The following is a 21,530-nucleotide window of genomic DNA, read 5'->3' as shown; positions in this document are numbered from 1 at the left end:
TAATTGAATCATATCATATTGGCACCTCATTCCTTGAACATTAGCTGCTTAAGATCATGTGACCAAGGTGTGAATTGGATCTTTTTATCATTTTATGCGAACGGACCTTGCCAACTTTATGTCAGAAAATTGCTCTGTTGACCTAAACAAATGGGCTGAAGTAGTTTCTAGATAGCAAAGAATCAGGTTTGATAAAAATGAACCAATTTCATTAATTATAAAAAAGATCAAACATTAAGGCTTTTAACAAGTAGGATTTGCAAAGAAATGTAGACACAGACAATGCAGTAGGTAAGCACCCTTTGTTGTTCAAAATGAACATGATCTCTTTCCTTTTTTTATAGTAAATTTAGCATGGTACATTAGCCATTTTGTATGTACATAATAATTTATTTGGGCCACATAAGTGTGCTATACTAATAATTCAAAAGATTTTCTCCCAAAAAGTTTGTTCACTCTGTTTTGTAGCCTTGAGCAATGTATCAAGTTCATTCATAAATTCCAGTGGTTCAGTCAGCATACAAATCTAACACACTCCAAGTTTGTTCAGCTTTTACGCAGGTGTATTATGCTGAAATGACGCTCTGAACGGATCGAAAAATGACGCTCTGAAAGGATTCATTGATACTTTTCTGCTTATGATGACACTATGAGCTAAAATTGTCTCAATCCAAAGCCATAGTTCAATAAATGCAATTAAACAATTCTCGCTAAAATTTGACCTCAAGTAACTGGAGTATGAGTTTTGGTACCCAAGACATTCAAAGGTCATTCCATCACTATACAAGCATATTGGTTTGACAAACTGTGTCCTGACAGATGAGAATGTTCCATTGCAAGACACAGATGAATGAATATATACTACTGGTACCACGATTTTTAATGCATCGCTTACGCATGGATGACTAAATATGCACAATGCGTTCCCGCCAAATTTCAGCTTCACTTTGAAGTTGAGCATTGCAATATTATACTACCATTACCAATAACAACCAATTAAAATGGCATGTGATTTAATGACCTTTAATTGGGCCTTACATTTGTTACTAAATTGTAATTTGTACATGTGGTTAAGGTCAGCGCCAGGATCTGTGAGGCAAGCAAGAGATTATCGCCAAAATTATTTATTGAAAACTAAACCATACCATTGAACTCTACAAAGTACTACATATGTATAAGGCAATATTCATTTACTGAGCTTACTACGGAAATTACTGCCGAAGTAACTCATTGAAAACACCGCCAGATCAGCCACTGAGCTCTCCTCTACTATTAGCTTTAGAAAATATTTTTCTATTGAGCATGATACAGATACAATGTATTACCATGATTACTGATAATTACTCCATTTGCCGCACATTTTATTACCAATCGCCATTAATTGGAAAATAGGACCAATTGAGCTTGGTTGCTAAAAAAAGTTCCAGTTAAATTCAGGCCTGATCTGCAAAAAGTTTCTGAAATTTTCTTATACATACAATAAATCATCATCTTTTATTATGGAAAACAAAAATGACTGCCCTCCACAAATTGTGCCAAACCAATGGTAACCATGCAATGTTGAAAATAAAATAATTTTCTCTTAACCATGGAAACTGTCAACAATGAAAGAGGAACCCCGGATAGAAGAAATCACACAATATGGACACAAATCACCCACTAGATCAGGCTTAATCCTGTATAAATACCCTGGTTAAAGAGATAATGACAATAATATTGAGGACAAAACAGATATAGTTGACCTAGAGTTTAAAATTACCATTTAACACCATAGAGTATGAGGATCATCAACGTTATCCAATCTGGAAGAACTTGAACAAGGGTCTTGGTTTACATCCAGTGGTATTAAGTTATATTTTGCTATTTGAAACAGAGCCCTTAAGGTCCGTTATTTTCGAAGTTCAAGGGCAACTTTCTAATAGGTTGTGTCTTACAACATCAGGGCTCAAGTACAAAACACAACAGGGGTTTTGACATTCCACTGGCAAGACTCTGGGCAAGACCAAATTAATCAATTTCATATTTTCATTAATTTTAAGTTTCAACATTGAGCACAGAGTTTCTTTTTGACAGTGATACGCCGCATGCTTTATGTGAATTCTGCGAATTCTGCACTGCCGAAATGGCTGTATTAATTTGTGAACATTTCTGTGGTGGTTAAATTTTTAGTGTTTCAATTTTGCATAACAAGGGAGAAAGAGGAAGAGGAAAGGACAGGAGGGCAATTAAAGATGATGAAGATGAGATGAGATGATGATGATGATGATGATGATGATGATGATGATGATGATGATGATGATGATGATGATGATGGAAGATGATGAATGATGCACATGAAGATGGAGATAGAGATGATGTGAATATGATGATGATGACGATGATGATGAAGATGATGCACATGAAGATGGAGATGATGTGAATATGATGATGATGATGAAGATAATGATGATGCTGATGACAACTAGAACGACAATGATGATGACAATGATAAAAACAACAAAACAATGAAAATAAAGAGGTCAATGACAATATAACAAGAAACTGGCAAAAAACAAGATTCATGATGAAAGCCAACAACAAAACCAGTCAATAAGAAAGATGATCCCGGAAGCATCCTGCTTGAAAAAGAGGCCATGCTAGTAAACATGCCAATCTGCTACAACCACACACTCATCCCAATTCCTAAAATCTCTTTCACCTTATGCTCTTTTGCATGCTCCATCTCCTCCTCAGTCAGCCAGTATAAAGTTGATCACATGATGGTGTAACTTAGTGTCTGGTATGTGTGTTATGATAAGCCATCACATTCACAGCAGTTGAATGAAGTGACGTATTGAGTGTACACTACATCAACAAAATAAGAACTTGTTGTAGATTGATATGGGACTCTTTGACGAGAGCACACTACTTATACTATGTACATCGCATTATATCTGCTGCCGAAATATTCATCGTAAACATTGTTATTTCCGCCTTTCTTTTCATCATCACAGTTAAATACCCTCTTGTCAAAAATTTACAGAACTACCTCTACAAGTCTGTATGAGCTGATGTGCAACATGGGCATCATAATTTGGGTATTAAAGGTTTGACATTTTTTACAGGGAATCAAACTTCACTGTTTTGAGCAAGTCTAAGAAGAATTGTACGATTCAAGCCAATTTTGAACCCTTGATTTGGTTGAGGGTCAAGATGGGGGGGGGTGGTGTATGGTGTCAGGCACCATTTAATAGATCTGGTGAGGGCACATTGAACTCAACAGCGGAATGTTCAAATCAATCTAAAGACCCTATTTTTTGCTCACTATAGGGTCAGATACAAATCTGCCCCACCCCCCATTCCAACCATCCCAATAACATTTGTGCCATGCAATCCCCAGTCTACAAATTGAGAACCATTGCTCCATTTTATAACAGCTTGTCCATGCATTCATGAAGACACATCCAAACTAATCATGCTGTTCTTTTTTCCCTGAGACACACTGTAGATGTTTACATCACGCACAGATCCAAAATCTTGCAGACGATACCAGATCCTGTCACGTTTCTGAATTCTACAATTGGATGATACATGTATAACTCTCTTCACGCGGGTGTAGACTGCAGACGACATGTTTCAAAAAAAAATTTAAAATTCAAAAATTTCTGAAATGTAAATTTTCATGACCATATTTGGAATCAGCATGAAAAATGCATTAAAATGAGTACAAACAAGCCTAGTATTGGTCCAGTAGTTCTTAAGATAGCCCTTGATATTTTGAGAAAATATTTCAAAACTTGAACTTTTTCCGTTGAAGCGCATGGCTAGCACGGAGAGCATTAATACCAAAAGCCTCTAAATGCTGCTCCATTCCATGCAGCAACAATCATGTGCTGGCATTCTTTTCTGGGACACTTTATAAAACTTAAAGAGTTACATGTATACAGTGCGCATATTCCCACATAAAACCAGGAGGTGCTGTATTTACTCTATTAGTCGCCTAAGCACCTGCAACATTTTTTTTTTCAACCAAGATGTTAAAAAATGCTGAAATTTCCATGCTATTTTGTGTTACAAGTAAGCTTACCACGATCCACACAAGATTGGTAAGGGTCGAAAATGACATCGCAAAACACAGAAGTAAACTGGTTTTGAAACTTGCCTAACAATTTTTTCAGGATTTTGTAAAATGACCTCTAAAAACACCCTGCTTTTGAAAAATACGGTTTCACAGCACTGACCAAATAATCTAGAATCCCTTTTAAATCTATTCAGAAATTAAATTTCGTCTGGCGGAACTACGAGACCTACATTTCATGTAGATATTGAAAAAAAATCATCTGCAGGATTTTTTTTCTGGAACACTTTCTATAAAATACAGTCAATAATCATCATGCTCATAATATCTTGTATGGTACCAGTACCATATTTCAAGTACACCCAACACTATTCAATAGCCAACACTTCCATTTTCATCACCTTACTCCTCCAAGAGAGCAAATGTTCACTGGCTACCTTTATTTTGCAGCCATACAAAGATAAAATTGCCACTAAAATGAGTACAGTAAAAACACAAAGAATACAATAATGTATTGTTTCAAGTCTCTTCCTGCTTAAAAAAAGACCCTTTTGTCTCTTATTTCACTAAAGAAATTTGTTTTTGCAAAAATAAGCGTCCCATAAAATGTTAACATTTGCATGACAGCATGGTAACATTTACACCTCTGGAATTTACTACTGTCTAGTCGCGCTCTAAATTCATCACCTCATGCTTACTGTTTACCCTCGTAATTTTATCTGGCCTCATGACCAGCACAGAAAATTGATTCCTTGTCCGCTGATTGAACCGGGGCCCTTCTGTTTACTATAAAATGTCACAAGATTTCACCAGCAGCAGGGGGGTAGGGGGGTAATGCCTTCTTGGCATTTTGAGATATGAAAATGAATCTGGGTCTTATGATGAGTGTCCAACCCCGGGTGAGGACATATTTTTATTAAATTTTTTTTCTTTCATTTGACACCACTTGGGGGGGGTCATACCTTTGTCACATTTCAAGATAATGTCAATTTCACACCAAAATGTTACTCAGTTAAATTAGTAAGTTAGTAAGCAAGTAACAATCACTATTTCATGGTTCAGCAAAAATTATTAGAGCGCACATTAGTAATTGATCGAGAGCATAAACAATACAGTACATTGTAGGGTAGACTATATGTTTGACTGTGTTCATGGCTAGAATACTTTGCTAATATGCAACATGCAGCATGCAAGTTGATCAAGCAAATATTATTGCATGCGCATATTTTGGGGGGGCCTTTAGGCGCCAGCCCCGGGTCAAAAATGAAGCGGCCAAAACTAAGGGCGGCGGAAGAATAAGGCGGCAAAAAAGAAGGGCGGCGGAAGGAAGAAGAAGGCGTCAAAAAGAATTAGTAAAGAAAAAGGGCGGAAAAATTTGAAAAAGTATAAAAAATTGTGAAAAAATGGTACTATACATTGCTTTTAGGGCGCTAGCACCTAAAATCCTTTTTTTTTTTGCTCTTCACTTTTTCAAACCACCGAAAAAAAATTGCTTCAACCTTTCCGGCTGTTGAGCAGCGGGCGGCAACATTTAATTTTCTTCAGCCCCCCGGGTAGGAGCGGCCACGGTACGCCACTGAAACACATACATTTGTACACATGATTGTTTGATGTGATCATTTATTATTTTTTCTAACAAAACATTATTATAATGTTCAATTCTAGACCTGAATAGTACCAACAGCTATCACACTAATAAACTGTATACACACAAATATTTCGAAGCAATTTGTAACATAGATTTCTGTTTCTATATCAAATTATTCATCTTTTTCTGCTTTTTGTGGTAACTAATTCTATAAACTGTACATTTGTGTGCAAATTGAGGGCGCTGTTTGCATATTATTTTAAATTCAAATTAGCCAAATAATATGAGTTAGGCGAGATTGGGGTTAGTTGAAACATTTTTCACAAAATCGTCTTTTTAATGCAAACCAATTACTTTCAAGAAACACTAACCATATCAGTATAAACATATACATGCTACAAATACAGCCTTAAACTTTATTGGACCTGCTTATGATTATTCATATAATCCAATTTGAAAATTTGAAAAAAAGTGTTTCAACTAACCCCACCCCTGGGGTAAGTTGAAACATAGGGTGAGGTTAGTTGAAACACGACTTGTAAAAATTTCAAAATAATTATTATTGTGTTGTTAGGGTTATACTTCCCTTGAAGGCACCCTTTTACATACAATCAGTGTGAAAAATGAATAAATAAATATGTGGGAGTTCGGGTAAATACTTTGGACACAAGGTGACGAGTGTCACCATGGACCAAAATATGAGAAGCCTAAAATATTATAAAATGTACTTTCTGTGTGCACTTTTTGCTTGTATTATTGCTTTTTAACCATATTAAAGCAATATTGAAGAAATGGTAAACATGTTACAAATTTTTAAAAGTCCATATTTTTCTAGGCGAATTTCACGTGTCAACTAACCCCACCTCAAAAGTTTCAACTAACCCTGATGCCTATTTTTACATTTCAAAGTTCATTACACAAAAGAAGAAATACAATAAAACTTTTATTTAACATTATTCTGGGACTTACTACCAGTGCTTATGATACTTAAAAAATAATCCCCTGAATCTTCAAACAACATGGAGATAACGCATCTTTTCTGAGGGGTATAAAAATTAGTCAGAAAGTCAAAAAACAGATATTCCTTTCCCAAGCCAACACTGGTGGGGCATCAGTGCTGTTGCTAATTTGGTGGATGACCCTTACTAATACCTATTACTAGGTGCCAGTATTTTACCAAATTAATGTTTTGTGTCAGAAAAAAATACAATGTTTCAACTTACCCCGCGTTCCAACTAACCCCAATCTCCCCTATACCTTTCATTTCATGATAAAAAGTTATTTCAAAATTCCCTTGACATTTATTAGTCTGTTTGCTGAGGTTCTAATACCATTTTATAAGTGTCTACCCCTTAAAAAATGCAAACAAGATTTTAGATAAATAGCGCCATCATTGTTCAACTTTTCTTTAAAATGACTCAGTTTTACATGCCATCAAACAACCGTGTACACAGAACCAGGTTGAACAGGTGCACAAATATTCAATTTCTGATCACAGAAATTTATCTGTTACAGTAAATTTACACACATTTACATATTTGTACCCCACAAATGTTCCCAAATTGTGTAAACATGAAACATCCCATATCAACCTCAATGTATAATGAACAATTTCAACACTTCTAAATCCATTATAATGATGAGCATTTTATCACCACCAATATCACCATATCTCTGGCGTGTGGGTAATACCAACTGATACTAGTAATCAATGTTTGATATTGTAATATAATTGGTCCTTTTCAACTTCCTAGGTCAAGACCAGTCAAGTTTATCTGCCTATTAAGTCAACATGGACTCATCTCACTGTGGACTATCAGATAAGATAGGCCTTCTCTATCTATGGCGCTGGAATGTGAACTCGACCTAAACACGTTCGCTGAAAACCCACGTGGAGGAGCAGCTGAACAGCTTTTACTAACAGTACTACAGATTACACTGTGGACAGGAATGCATTTTACATTTACCATATTGGACAATGAATGTCCACGTGCAGGAGAAAATGAAGGCAAAGCAATGGGAATTTCGCTCTCTTATTTTACTTTCCCATGCCAGTAATAGGTTGCACCAAGGTGAAATATCTCCACGTTCCCATCAGAACAAAAAGACCACTGAAAACCCACTATTTGGGGCAGGCAGCAATTAGTACGGTAACCAAACTTTCTGATTCATCCCCATACCCTCCCCTCAAAAAAAACCAACCTGGTCTCATCTCCTCACTTTCTGTCCCAAGTTTTGTAATTTCAATATAAAAATATTTAAATTGCCTCAATCATTTTACCCTAAAAAATACATTGCATGCCTACAATGTATACATGTACATTGTAGGCTACAGGTACGAAATTGATGATCACGAATGGTGTACACAGGATTGCATGATCATTCATGTTGCGTTTGGCACAAGTCCAAATGTAACCCAGTTTTTTTTCCAGGAAAATAAGTAAACAGGATCTGAAAATCATATTCAACTTTTTTCAATCAGCAAAATCCCATTGGATCGCTAATTTGCATAAATGCTGAAAACTTTAAAATGTACCGGTACTTAGCTTTGCACGCGTCATGATGCAATTTCTGTTCTATTGGCCTAATATACATAAATTTGTATGTAAGTACAAAGAAAAGTACATTATCACTCTACTCTACAGAAAGTACAGAAAGAGGTCTCATCTCAGTAAACCATTTTTAATGAATTTTTATAATGAATAAATTTAAATTAAAATATTATGGTACCCGGTACTTTAAATAAACAACTAAACTGAGTATAAAATAAAGCAAAATAATATAAAAAAACATTTAATTTTATAGACAAATTAAAATATAAATGAATTATAGATTGCAAATAAAATAAATTTATAAATAAATAAAATATTAAAATAAAAATTAATTAATTTTTTTTTAAATAAATTTAAATAAATAAAATATTAATCAAAATAAACAAATAAATAAATAAAATATTAATCAAAATAAACAAATAAATAAACAAACAAACTTAAACAATTAAATACTGTAATTTATAGATAAATAACAAAACAATTTCCAGCAACATTGTCAACTAAGTGGAACCAACCCCGGAATTCATAACACCCAAACCATAACATGAAGATATCACGCTCCGCATCCACCTATTTCATCACCCTCATTTACTATTCCAATTTAATACCCATCTGGATAACCCACTTTAATTACATACTAGCTAGCTGGCTATACACAAACGAATATAATGATATGGGTAGTAAACAACACAAGTCATGAATGGTATATAGGCCCTGTAAAATATGTGCACAGATTAATTTTTTGTGATCTGCCAATTTTGAGCTGTTTCCACTTGTTTTTAGATGCAAAATCTTCTAAAGCTTCCTAGCACAATGTGAATACAAAAGGAATATATTCGTGCATTGTTATTTTTGTAGTAGTTGCTTGGAATGCGAAAACGTGAAAATATATGCAACGCAAAAATTTCCACTTTTACAGTGACACAGTTTATTTACAAACATGCCCAATTGCCCATCACACTACTACTCCTGCTAGTACAATATTTTATGAATGGATGCAAAAAGGGGAAACCCTGTGATCAATGAGCTCGCACCTGTATTGTAAAATGTGTATGTAGCAACTAGTAACTCATTCATAAGAATTGGAATTTATTTTATGAATGGATGTAAATCATAAAAAGCAGCCACACATGTAAAGCCCACGCTATATATACTTTCTTGTATACCGCATTGTAGTTCTGTGTTTCCATATTGTTTTTCAACTAACATATGGTAGCAAATTCATTTCATTGAAATGTAAATTTTATTAAATGCATTGGTATGATAAATTGTAATACCGGTACTGTACTGATGATATGGAATTGATTTACAAATTATTAACTTTTTAGAATGTATTCACCTAAAACCACCAGGCTAGCTACAATTTATGTAGTACACATTCTAGCTATCTGTTCAGTACACTGTTGCACAGTGTTCGATTTACCTGGATTAGCGTAGCAAAATGCTACTCACAATTTTGTAATTGCTACTCAAATCTGAAAGTGAGTAGCATTTTTGCTACACATAAAAATATACTAAAATCGATCACTGGCCACTGACTTGAACTGAAAATGGAACATTCAGGATTAGCATGTTGCAAAATGCTACTCACAATTTTGGAATTGCTACTCAAATCTGAAAGTGAGTAGCATTCTTTGCTACACAAAAAAATATACGAAAATCGATCACTGCTGTTGCAGGATCCCGAGTTAAAGCTGGGAGGGCATCATGCATTGTATAAAAATGTCTCATTTGCAAGCAGGCCACATAAAATTCATTTTTAATTCTTGTCCGAAAGATTTTCATAACACAGGATGGGAGTTGTGTTTTCCCCTTTCAATGCAAAATTGTCGAGCTGCGAGCTCTGTAAATCCTTTTACCTCAAGTGGTAAGTAATATTGAAGTTTATTATTACTTTGGAATCATAATGCATTGCTATCCTCCTTCAGAAAGCACCCTTGTAAATCCAACTTTGTTAATGCCTGGAGTTACATCTTATGAAAAAAGAACAAAAATATGGACCAAATGCAATAAACGATGCAGGCGAGATGTGAGCAAACAAAATTATTTTATACCGCCTAATAAAAATATGATGTATTATTCCTCAAGGAAGCAACATAGTGCAATACATTTTGTATTTCATATCACAATTTATAGGCCTATTCAATTCCACTTTATTCAAATAAGCATGTCAAATTGCATTCTGAAATGAAGGCTTATTAAATTCTTCTATAGAAAGCTCACATTTTGTAAACATTATGCAGTACATTGGAATATGTACATGTATCAGTACTAGTGATTGTAGCAAATTAATTTTATATTGCAATGCATTCATTTTTTATAGGTCTAATTTGTTTGCTTCTGTGAGTAACACAAAAGAATGTTGCAAACACGTTTAATGATGTTGCTCAAACAAATGCATTCTCAGCATAAAAATTACATTTTTGGTGTAGGCCTACATATTTTATGATCAGAATTTTATATTCTACATGTATGTAAATTGCGCTGCTCTTTTTTCTGTAAAATAGTAATGAAAATCCACTTTTTAAAAGAGTAAATTCACATGAGGTCTTATATTTACCCTTTTAATCAAAATGCTTTAGGATCTTCACAATCTTAAGCCTGGTGGATAGTCACAGCGTTTTCCTCGCAGCGGCAAATCGCCGTGATTTTTTTCCCGCCGACGAACAGCGACTTTGTCGCACTTGTTCAGCGGAAAACGCTAGCGAGTTAATTTTTTGCCGCCGACGGAGTTGCGATAGAAAAATTTCCAGTTGAAATTTTTTCCCTGGAAACGATTTTAGCTGGCGATTTTCTGCCCCAAGTAAGCATGAAGAAATCACATACATCATGGCGAACTTGACCGACGAACAATATCGTGATGTCCAAAAGAGAATGAATTCCTGGCAATCCATTGCTACTCGTTATTAAATATTGAAGGTGTGGATGCAGGGAAGAGATGGATCTTTTGAGCGCAATTTAATAGTCAGTATGTGAATCATGATGTGCGGTGATCTAGGCTACTTTCTTGATCCTCAGTGGTATAGACGAATCCAACGAGCCAAATTATACATGGTCAGGATTTGGTCGGCCATTACTGGGTCCCCGCATCAAACTGGTGTTGTGATTGCCCAATTGGGTGGATTAAAGCCGCTTAAAATTCTATGTTAGATTCTTTTGTGTTGTAAACTGTCATCATTCTTTTGTCTAACACGGGTGATAGAATGCAGTTTAAAATACCCTCCAGGTTTTTTAGCCTGACCGTTTGACTCCGCCGCAGTATTGACCAATGTGCAAGACTCGAGACTATTATTTTCCTACATGTGATCTATTTCGCGGTAAATATTCAAAACACAAGAGACTGAGGAGAGAGAAAGAAAGTTTTAAATTGTCCTTCAAAAATCACTGGTATCTTATTATACTTCATACGAAAATGACACTGTTATAAAATGCATAAAAACGGACAAGACGCTATATTTTAGGCAACATATGTTACCATTATAGACTGGCAACGCCAGCCTATAATTTTTTTTCTCACTTTCGCCGAAAAGTCGCACACTTTGGCGAGAAATCGCGGCGATTTGCCGCTGCGAGAAAAACGCTGTGACTATCCACCAGGCTTTACATGTCTTAGTCTTATGTAGGCCTACATTATAAAACAGTAGGGCCAGAGCCAAAATTCCCGTTTGTGGCGGGACGGAATTTTGATAGACCTTTTAAATTGTAGCTCTGTGACTGTTTATTTTATGGATTCTTCATGTTCTTAATATAAACAAGTAAGTTACAGACTACATTCACACGCAAGAAAAATAGTCCAAAGAATCAACATGTTGCCACGGTAACACAAATTCATCGATGTGGTGGGACGGAATGATAAACTTCATGTATTTTTGAACACAGTACATTTGTTGAATTTTTATCAAAAGTACTGGGATAAAACATTTGTTTCTAACATTGGTATTAACTTCAACTATCCTTCTTTTGTTATGGAAGGAATTATGAAATTCACCCCCCTCTTTATAGTACGCTCATTACTTTTTAAAAATCATGTCATTGTGGCGGGACGGAATGTGGCGGGACGGAATTTTGTCCACCATATCAAAATCAAGAAAAAAAGCAATTGATTCACTTTAAAACTGACAAAATTGTCTTTTCATTCACTTCCAATGAAAAATTATTGCAAAATATAAACTGAGAAAGAAAATTTTCATCCCTTCCTGAACTTAAAAATATCATCTCAAAATGTGGCAGGGCCATGTTTTACACCACAGACCCTGAAAATAGCCTTATTGCTGGCATCCTACCAAAAAAGGCCTGAAAAAGAAGAAGTTAAAATGGCTCTGAGTCTAGCAAAGTTGATGAATTCAATTTTTGTGTACTCAGGAATGTTTATTACCAAAATAGTTGATATGTTGGTAAGTTTTGACTAAAATTTTTGTTTTCGTCCCTTCCGGAACGTAAAAAAATCACCTCAAAATGTGGCGGGACGGAATTTTACACATATTTTAATTTATTTCTTTATTTTTGCAAAGTCCACTGATATTTTTTTTAGTGCTGAAATTGTCTATACAGAAGACCTTTATAATACCATACAAAAAAAATCCTATCTTTTTAAATATGTAGTAACATCAAATTTAGCAATTCCGTCCCGCCACACCAAGAGGGCGCTACATGTGTATTTAATTGCTTGCAGTCCGAAATTGACGGGCAAATTTTACTTTTTTTTTGCCGATTCATAATCTTTGTTTAGTAGTCTATTAAACCAGAGGAGAAATTCACTCCTATGACAATTTCTAAATTTTAGGTTGAGTGATGACCATTTTTGGCTTTGGCCCAGTACTTATCATTAGCCCTAATTATAAGAAACGTGACCTTATTCAACACCAACGACCTACATAATTGCACAACCATGTGTTCCAATCATGCCTGAGCACTCCCTTTTAAAGGGGTTTTTATTGTAAAAACTTTGTGTCTAAGGAAAAATTCACAATTCACAAAAGATCCACTTTTTAGCCCCCTGCACCCCCTCCCCTAAAAATGGCTATTAGGCCAAGTAAAATAAAAAGCATGTGTCACGTCCGGAGTTGTGAAAAAAAGGAGGAGGAGGGGGGCTTTTATTTATTATTTTTTATCTCAAAATCGGTGTAAATACCCATAATTAGAGCTGTTTTAGCGCACAATAATGCCTGGAAAAAGGAGGAGGCCTCTTTTTATTTGTTGTTCTGGGAGGTAGGCCCCTCTAATTATCTCAAAACCTTCCAAAAGTGTTTCCTATATTTAGCAAGGCAAATTAAGAAAGCATCTCTACTTCCTAGACATGTTTTATGAAAAGTTATAACTGAATTTCAAAAAATAAAAATAATATTTAAGAAACCTCAAAAAAGGAAGTGGGAGGGGATGTGAAACATGTTTATTTTTTTATTTGGCCTTAAAGATTGCAAAACATGGCAAACTGCACTTGCAGCACTTGGAAAAAGGACGAGTGCCTCCATGCTGTGTTGTTATTATTTGCCAGGATTGTCTTTGTCACAGTCTTCGTCATCTGGACACACTGATTGCACACAAACATTTGGAATCCTCAATTTACTTTCCAGGCCTGCAACATAGACTATGTATTTAAGTGACCTATGACTCTATCAATTCACAAACCAGCTGGAAGAGGCAAATTCAGAGCTCTTTTTGTAACTCCTCAGGCCAGGCACTGAGAATAACATGCTATTTCAGCCAGTGAGTATTATGTGGTTTTGTAAAAAAAATTAAGTTCAATACTTCAAAGCTAATATTTATGCTGGATACCCTCTGGGTGACTGGAGAGATCAAAATTTAGCCATGGTGAATGACTCCTTGAATGAAAAAAGATAGATTTAAAAGTTGCACTAAAACGCACTAAGGCTCAAGTTAAGTCAATGGAATTCGCTGGCGAATTTACATAATAAATCGGATTAACTACCATAGCAATTTAGATGAATACAATTTTGACAACATCGCCCAGTGCACTACAAGCAGGTTGCACTCATCACCAGTGTATCATGTGCATATCTGCAATAATAGACTGAAAACAATACTGCTCTTTTCAAAGATACCGGCAAGGTCTTAGCCAGCCATGCGTCCACCCGTCTTTAAGACGGCCTAATCTAATTTTAGACGGGTGGATTTGATGGATTTTACAGATGTGATAGCTCTAAAACAGATGATTTTAAGGTTATATGAACTTGAGACTAATTCAGAGTGACATGTAAAGGCCAAATCAGGACATATTTGACCCTAGTGACCCTTCCATGGATATAGACAAGTTGTTTTATATTTGAGGGTCAAATTTTGGTGTCTGCTTGGACGGGTGGTTTCTGATTTCTGGCTAAGACTCTGGATACCGGTCGGTACTTATCTTACAGGTGCGAGCGATCAGAATGATGGTTCAATGCATAGGTACCGTGTGAACATTGTTAAATATAGTCAAAAATTGTATTCATCTAAATTGCTACATGTATGGTACGGTACCGGTGCATGTAGTTAATCCGATTATTATGTCATTTACATTGTTGTAGACAGCCAATAGTAGGGGAGATTGGGGTTAGTTGGAACGCGGGGTAAGTTGAAACATTGTATTTTTTTCTGACACAAAAAAATTAATTTGGTAAAATACTGGCACCTAGTAATAGGTATTAGTAAGGGTCATCCACCAAATTAGCAACAGCACTGATGCCCCACCAGTGTTGGCTTGGGAAAGGAATATCTGTTTTTTTTCTTACTGACTAATTTTTATGCCCCTCAGAAAAGATGCGTTATCTCCATGTTGTTTAAAGATTCAGGGGATTATTTTTTGAGTATCATAAGCACTAGTAGTAAGTCCCAGAATAATGTTAAATAAAAGTTTTATTGTATTTCTTATTTTGTGTAATGTACTTTGAAATGTAAAAATAGGCATCGGGGTAAGTTAAAACTTTTGAGGTGGGGTTAGTTGAAACGTGAAAATCGCATAGAAAAATATGGTTAAAAATTTGACTTTTTAAAAATTTGTAACATGTTTACCATTTCTTCAATATTGCTTTAATATGGTTAAAAAGCAATAATACAAGCAAAAAATGCACACAGAAAGTACATTTTATAATATTTTAGGCTTCTCATATTTTGGTCCATGGTGACACTCGTCACCTTGTGTCCAAAGTATTGATACGCACTCCCACATATTTATTTATTCAGTTTTTCACACTGATTGTATGTTAAAGGGTGCCTTCAAGGGAAGTATAACCCTAACAACACAATAATAATTATTTTGAAATTTTTACAAGCCGTGTTTCAACTAACCTTCACCTATGTTTCAACTTACCCCAGGGGTGGGGTTAGTTGAAACTACTTTTTTCAAATTTTCAAATTGGATTATATGAATAATCATAAGCAGGTCCAATAAAGTTTAAGGCTGTATTTGTAGCATGTATGTATATGTTTATACTGATATGGTTAGTGTTTCTTGAAAGTAATCGGTTTGCGTTAAAAAGACGATTTTGTGAAAAATGTTTCAACTAACCCCAATCTCCCCTACCATCACATTCACTATGGTCACGCGTTTTAAGCTCGCCACCCAAAAAGGTGGAGATGTTACGCTTTTTGGTATCAAGCTGCAGTAAATCTCATATATTTTTGAAATTACAAAAGCTATCTCAATGCATGTGGTCTCTTTTAAAAGCTGTGTTATTATGCCATATTCCTGCAAAGTGGCATTGCCATAGTCCATCCAGAAGTGAAGATATACCTGTTTGAAGCTTGAAGTACAGGGGAATGGAGGCGGAGCGGCGCCGGCGAAGCGGCGCCGCCTGTACAAACTATATGGGAAATTGACATTTTTAGTACAACTTTTGCAGAAACGTTGATATTTTTGTCAAATCTTTGTGTATGGCTACAAATTTGGTACCAAATGAAAGCTAACATATTCTACTTTATTATTTTATGATTGACAAGTAGATAAATGAATGTAAAGAGTATGGAATAACTGGGTGATAATAAAGATAATAATGAAAACATAGTGATTTTGGTGACAATTATATACAAGGAAATCGGTAGGAAAAATTATTTTAAAAATAATATTTCATGTCCGTTGATTTATTTTATTTTTTAAAAGCCAAATAATGTTAGTTGTTGATCCTATTATACACTTTCCAGTAATTAAGAGTGGACTTTTTTGTTTATTTAACGCCATTAATGTCAGCATGATGATAATGACCTTTTTGCAAAATAAATCAGTAAATCCATGAAAAGGAAGATGAGTTTGGACATCAAGATCAGTATCCTCCAGGAACTAATGTCATCACTGGCTACTACTATAAGCAACATTCAGGCAATCCACATCACTATATAGAGCCAATCCTATAGTCAATGCTATCATACCAGTACCTACAGACTGTGTATTATATTTTGGCATTAAACTTATCAAAACACGAAAATACGAAATGGCTTCAAATTGTCAGACATGGACTATGTGGATGTAATGTGTGCAATTGCACTCAAGATACTTTTTTACATCATCTACAAAGTTAAAATCCTAACATTTGTGTATGTGTGTTTAAAAGAATCAGTCTGTTTTTATGGGACATTGATAGTTTTCATGTACTATCTTCAAGATGCATTGGCATCAACATTGTAATCGGGCAAATGCCAAGTTATTTATCATGTATGTTAATGTTTTATTAGTAAATTATTATAACTTTTTTCAATGACCCTACCCCCACATCATCATGTTAGAATGTGTAATAGTTAGTCTGATATAACAGAAATTACCTATAGATTGGTTATTGGGGTGATAATGGACAATTGTGACACTTACATACATGGACTCAGTGAGAAGATGGAATTTCCGATTATATTTTTGCACCAAATTGGGATGGAAATTTTTATTTTGAGTAAATCATGAACCCCATGCAATTTTATATTGTTGTAAGGGCCTAAGTGTGCTCTGCAAGAAAATAGCATTATTTTTGCTATGGGGTTACCACAGAAAAGGTTATTGTAAAAACCATTGGATGACTAAAAATATAAAATATTTCACATTTCAGTCAATGTTCCATTTTTATCTTACACCTAGTGTCAAATCTGAATGCATATATTTGGATTCCTTGTGCAATTTCCTTTCAGAAAATGTATACTTTTACTACCATAGGGTGTATACTTCAGCAAATATGAATTTGTAAAGGTAAAATCATGTCGCGAAACCAAAAATCACCATGTAACGCGAAAGGAGGCGACCTTAAAACGCACGACCCTATACATACATATGTGACACGATCTGGTCCATGGGGGCCAAGGAGGCATTTTTGACAATTGAGTTAGAGAGAGTTACAGTATTACATTTTAATTGGCTATATTTACTGAAAACACCAAAGGCCTAGCAATAGCATACTGGGTTCCAAAGTTATGAAGTTTTTTGATGCCAATTTTCTACTGAACATATTTTATTGTTTTTAAACTCCATATTTTTACCTTTTATTTCAGTTTCAAATTTGCCGCCTTTTGGCCCCATGGACCAGATTGTGTCACTTACATGAAGAGCTAATTTCCAAACCGTGTTAAGTCCACTATCCCATGTTTCTGATTTCCCTGTGCGATATTGCAATGTGTTGTGATGCTAGGTATTATAATTTCAGTTGGATGCACCATTACAAAGCAAACAGTGGATGGACGCACAGTAACAATATGTTCAACTAGTTTTATTATGTGCGATGCCAATGAACACTAATAAAGATTATGATCCATGTAAATGTAGTCCATTCTGTCGGTCCGTGTCACGTCACTTCCGGTTGATGATGTTCGAGTGAAAACAAGTCCCTGATTCGATTTTTGTTGATGATTTCTGTCATTGGTGTTATGTAAATTTCGACCGCAAATAGTCAGTGGAATCACACAACCGTTTCTAAGTCTTCAGAGTGGAAGAAACTTACTTGATTTACCGTTTATATACTGACAAACTTAAAATTAAATTCCATGGTCGAGTGTCATTTTTTCCGAAATTGAATATCACTCCAACAACATCGCTATGTAGCCTCCTTCACAGTCGGTTTCTGTTGTTCATAACAAACCGTGAGCCACATGCAGTTTGGGCCCGAGACTAGAGATAGCCCGGATGTCCGACCGACAGAATAGCTGTTTTGTAAAAAGCCATTCATCCTGAGCCATCATAGATTCAGCAATACTTGTTTTGGCCGGCACCTACTAATTTTTTGGCCGATTTGGATGAAAAAGGTGTCAAAATGCTCATCAAATAAGCTGGCTCCCTAAGAAATGTGAAACATCACCATTCTTTAACCCACCCGGGAATAGCGGAATTAGGCAGGGAAGCAATTTCTTTTCTTCACCATCTCAGATGAAACTCATGAAAGGAATCTTGAAAAGATAGCACACTCAATGATATTTCAGGCATTTGTTTTTTACGCCATTTTCTAACCAAAAACACCAAATGATTGAAGACTTTTGAAATCATCTTTGTGAACATTGTTTTTACAGACACTTTGTCAGCTCTCCTTGTAAAAGAGAGATGTTATAAAGCGCCTATCAATTGCAATCCCCGCCCCCTGGGGGCCTGGCAATAGCGGGGGCATTAAAACCTAGGATGTAACACTAACTGCTCATTGGGTCCCCGCACTGCCGGGACATAGCCGGGACTATAAACAGGGATATAATTGCATCTCGAAAGGGCCAGGAATCTACATTTGTATCCAGGACATTATACTGTGCAGGGTTGTAAGCAGGGGAAACACTGCTCTGACCTTTGATCCATTTCAATTTAATACCGAATAGAGCTTGATTAGAGAGATTAGAGCTTGAACCGTGAAAATAACACAGGTCCGCGAATATGTGCATGCTATATAATGTATTACAAGTATAGGGGAGGACTGGGCAATCGCGAAAATAACATTTAGCGACAATGTGTCTTTCACTAGTAATCGTGAAAAATAACTGTACCGGTACATGAAAATTATACAGTACGGTACGGTACAGCAAGGTCTTAGCCAGCCATGTGTCCACCCGTCTTTAAGACGGGCTAATCTAATTTTAGACGGGTGGAATCAGGATTATGGATTTTACATACATGTATGTGATACATGTAGATGATTTTAAGGTTAGGGCCTACAGTATATGAACTTCAGACTAATTCAGAGCGACAAGTATAAAGGCCAAATCAGGACATATTTGACCCCAGTTACCCTTCCATGGGTATAGACAGTCTGAGGGTCTGATTTTGGTATCTGCTTAGACGGGTGGTTTCTGATTTCTGGCTAAGACTCTGCGGTACAGAGTTGCACCCTATTCGGTAATTGCTTCCCCGCCTAAGTCTCTGCTATTCCCGGGTCCTGGGGGAAGGGACTGCAACTGACAGCTGCATTACAGGATCAGATATTGCACAGTCCTGATAGTATATGGGTCTCAGTCATGTATCACAAAAGATTTCAGTTTGCCTCCATGAGTACAGTACGGTAGGTACCGGCTACCGGTACTTAATTTAAAATCCAGCAGCCAGCTTGTAACAATCACAAACTTAAGATCACTAAATATTTTTTATTCACAATGACAATGTCATCTGTCAAATTATACAAACATTAACAATATTAAATTAAAATCTGACAATCAGAAAAAACATTTAAAAATTGAGCTCATACATGTACTTACTGATGCACACAGCTGCGAGAAGAATCGGTGCGTTCTTCGGTACATCGCAATCTTCAAAGAACGGCTGAAGAATGTAGTTGCCAAAAGTCAGTGCCACCACAGCCTGCGCTGTTGGTCTAATAATTAACAATGTAACCCACAGAAGGAGGAAGGCTGGCAGACCACCGAAAGCTTTCAAGATGTACGCATAATCTCCACCAGACATTGTGATCATCGTGCCCAACTCTCCATAACAAAGCGCTCCTATCATGGAGAAAACACCACATGCTGACCAAATGACCAATGATAACCCTACAGATCCAGTTAAGTTTAACACAATTGTGGGCGAAATGAAAATACCCGACCCTATGATAATTCCGCAAATGATGGTCACACCATTGAAAAGGTTCATGGTCGGTTCAAGTCTAACAAGATCAGAGTCTGCCACCTGGCCATTTGCAGGCTTCTCTGTGGAACCCAAAGCTGATGCAGCTTCTGCTGGTTTGGGATCTTCATTTCCAGATGGTGCAGTTATAACCTCTGGTACTGCGTCCGCTGCGGTCCGATCATCACCCATATTGAAATATTGTTGATTTCAAAATGTTCCGTCAATCTATAAAACTTCTTGGTCAGAGACGTAAAGTGGACTCACCAAGCTCGGTTAAATCAAGTTGAAGATCAAGCGTGATCCAAACCGGATACCTCTATTACTATTTTTTTTAAATAGTTTTGACCTGATTGAATGTACAGCTTCACTAGTGCATTTAGTGTGACCAGCCAGCCCATATACTGAGTCTCAGCCTATCTCAACTCAATGCTCACTCATGCACTGGAAAACAACGTCAAAAATATGTCAGGAATAAGTCGACGAAGTCTTGTCACTCATTGTCACCAAAGTTGATAAGTACTTCCTTGCTTCCACTACGTTTAGACTTGCAAATGTGTAGCGATGAGGTACAAATTCAGGTAATGTACCGTATGTTTATGTTTTGACTGCGAAAAACGTGGGAGCTTTCCGTATGTGTATTGTGTACACGTGAACTTGTATTGTGTTGTAGAAAATATCTAGAAACGCTAGTCGTGCGTAAATTGGAGTTAAAAGGCTGACATCCTGAAGTTGAACTACATGTATGTCCAAACCTCGAGTCGACTGAGGGGGCTAGGTACATTTTACGAAAAAAAACCTGGAAAAAAATGCTCGCCATCTGAGCAAAACAAAAAGCCCCATTGGCCTCGGACCCCGAGACAGTCCTTTGCAAATTCCTGTAACAACTCTTTTTTATTATTTTGGAGGATGTAGTCTTATATCAAATGATAATATAGTGTGGGAGCAACATGTCACACTACAAAACCCCGTTTATGGAGTGTTCATAAATACTTTATTGTGTGTGTGGGGGGGGTGTTGGAAAAGTTGGAACCTCGGACGTCAAAAATTTTTAGATCCCCCAAAAAGTATGAATTTTTGATCCCCCCTCTTTATGGTCTAAATTTTTTTATCCCCCCCCTTCATGTCCTAAAACAGAAAGCAAAAATATAGGCCTATTAATAGTGGCATAGATTTCTTTTTGACAGGGTTGGTGAAAATTTCTTGAAGTCCACCTTTTGCAGACAAAATAAATTTATGGTACAAATGCCATATTGAAGCTAAACTGGTGAAATATACGGTAGTACAAAACTGGAATTAATTTGAGCGAAGCGCAAAAAAAATTGGCACTTTTTA

At 36.1% G+C, this 21,530-nt stretch overlaps 1 protein-coding gene across 1 annotated transcript in view; it reads right to left on the bottom strand.

The window, feature by feature from the left end:
• LOC140146306 (large neutral amino acids transporter small subunit 1-like) overlaps nt 1-20,852 on the bottom strand; it is a 90,545-nt gene extending 69,693 nt beyond the window's left edge. The window contains exon 1 of the mRNA XM_072168105.1: nt 19,832-20,852. Coding sequence (XP_072024206.1) covers nt 19,832-20,387 — 556 coding nt within the window. The 5' untranslated portion in view covers nt 20,388-20,852. The remainder of the gene's footprint in view (nt 1-19,831) is intronic.
• Between the last annotated feature and the right edge of the window lie 678 nt (nt 20,853-21,530).

Source organism: Amphiura filiformis, chromosome 2 (assembly GCF_039555335.1).
Source record: "Amphiura filiformis chromosome 2, Afil_fr2py, whole genome shotgun sequence".
Taxonomy (NCBI): Eukaryota; Metazoa; Echinodermata; class Ophiuroidea; order Amphilepidida; family Amphiuridae; genus Amphiura; species Amphiura filiformis.
This window is presented reverse-complemented; position numbering and strand designations above follow the sequence as displayed.